The sequence below is a fragment of the Austrofundulus limnaeus genome, unplaced genomic scaffold (assembly GCF_001266775.1).
Source record: "Austrofundulus limnaeus strain Quisiro unplaced genomic scaffold, Austrofundulus_limnaeus-1.0 Scaffold990, whole genome shotgun sequence".
NCBI lineage: Eukaryota > Metazoa > Chordata > Actinopteri > Cyprinodontiformes > Rivulidae > Austrofundulus > Austrofundulus limnaeus.
Genome location: NW_013953392.1, coordinates 16,079 through 18,132, shown reverse-complemented (window position 1 = coordinate 18,132; position 2,054 = coordinate 16,079). Strand labels below are relative to the sequence as shown.

The following is a 2,054-nucleotide window of genomic DNA, read 5'->3' as shown; positions in this document are numbered from 1 at the left end:
GTTCTTGCATGAGGCCTGTTGACCTTTCTGCAACAAGTGATAAAAATATGATTAAATAATATAATTTATGTACCAAGGTAGTCAACAGGATCAAAAGTGAAGATGTCCTTTGGTTTGACATATGTTGATATGTAGTCTCTGAAAATGCAGATTTTATATCCTAAAATAATTCCACTCTACACTGTGCATGTATTAAAAATAATAAATCATGGTTCTTGTAGTCAAAAATTAGTACCGTAGTTTGTCTCCAAATAAATTGATTTGATGCATTWAGAAAACTAATTGTGATAAAAGGAGACATCAACAGGTTGAGCAGTAAAATCCTAACAAAGACATTGTTTAAGTAGAAAAGTGCATTAACTGTAATGTACTGTAAATACATTTTAAATGTAGTGCACAGATTAGCCTCTATAACAAAACAAATAAGAATATGTTTGTGTGAAAATAAGGTAAAACGCAGCTACTGAAGAGCAGAAAACATATTCCTTTACATATTTTTTTTCATAAACCTGCATTTATATAATGAGCTAGAAAATCTTCTAAAAGCCTGCCAGAAGAGGTGGASAGGTGATTATAGCATCGTTTCATCCAATTCAGTTTATTTATATACCGACTCACAATTAAAGCCCTTTTCGAGCACCTTACAGAAAAGATGTTCTTTAACTTGAACAGCGTTAGAATAAGACTTAAACACAAGGATGAACTTGGTTGTTAGATTTGGTTTTGTACCAAAAAATATGTGTGTTTGGCTCCAAACAGACCCTTTCACAACTTCCACCACATGTTCAGAAGCTCCATTTTCAATTTACTAAGGTGACAAGTCTTCCTRCAACAATACACCCAGAAGAAACATTGCAATCTCACAATTTTACAGCCTTTCTCATAAAACTACCGGGTTCTAAGCGGTGAACCAATGTAGCTATTACACATCTTCATGTGTGACCGGGCTGCTGTCAGCCGCACCTGGTGGTTCGTCAGCCCCTCTGGCATCGGGCTCAGCTGCGGGGGAGGATGCTTCACGTCTGACACCGCCACATCCAGGTACCCGGCGTCATCCTCTTCCTCTGTAGATTTCAGAAATGGGTAAAAAAAAAGGGGGGGAAGCATACAGAACGTTTTAGGAGTGTTTGTGTATGAATGAGGGTGTGTGTGTGTATGTGTGTGTGTGACAAAGAATGTGACAAGGACAGAGAATAACAGAAAGGCAGCCTTCAGATCTCAGAGCAGCTGGAGACACACTGCGACACGCTAAGTTTATTACCTCTAAAATGTGAAGAAACTTCTGAACTCTCTGAAGAAGGAAGAAAAAAAGGAGAGAAAGGGAAATATGAGGAASAGAGGAGGGCGGAGAAAAGAGGCAGAAGCCGTGAAGTCTTTGGGAAAATAAATTCGAGACAATACAGTATCTATGTAGGAGTAACACAAGCACAAAGTCAATGCAACGCACTCTCATCTCTGCATCGGCACAAAGACGTACGACAGTTTTGGGGGGGGTCCCCATTTTATCCATAACCGTAAAGATGTAGATACCAGACGCTTCCGTCGTTCCAATTAAAGACTTTGGAACGATAACAGAAGATTGTTGGAAAAGAAACACAATGCCGTGCAGATTTTCCCTCAATCAATACCTAAAAATAGCAGCTCTGTCCTCTTTACCTCCCTGCGATGGCTCCGAGATGCGTTTGAGGGGTAAATCTGGTATCTGCGGTTTATGAGGCTGCTCGGCTTTTCCATTAACGGATGCTACACTCTCTCGACTATTAGGTGAGATTTCCTAAAACGCAGCCGAGATTAGGGGTGGGCAATAAGAAGATATTAGATCACYAAGGACTGAAATGGGTTGACAATCTGGCACAGCAGAGAGACGATGGGTTCATCTTTGGTCCACGTTTTTTCTCAGGCAWATCAAACAGTTGGCCGGTCCTCATCATGCCTGCCTTAAAGAGTAATCAAAACTGAGCTATTCTTTTAATTTTTATTTTAAAGGGCCAACATTATGTGTTTCCCAGGCACACATTTAAATACTATACCATAATAAAGTATCTATGTCACCT

At 39.7% G+C, this 2,054-nt stretch overlaps 1 protein-coding gene across 1 annotated transcript in view; it reads right to left on the bottom strand.

Annotated features, from left to right (window-relative positions):
* LOC106533645 (rho guanine nucleotide exchange factor 10-like protein) overlaps nt 1-2,054 on the bottom strand; it is a gene marked incomplete at its 5' end in the record, with an annotated part of 88,727 nt that overhangs the window by 70,785 nt on the left and 15,888 nt on the right. Inside the window, 1 exon segment of the mRNA XM_014030043.1 lies at nt 964-1,064. Within this exon segment, the coding sequence (XP_013885497.1) occupies nt 964-1,064 (101 nt within the window).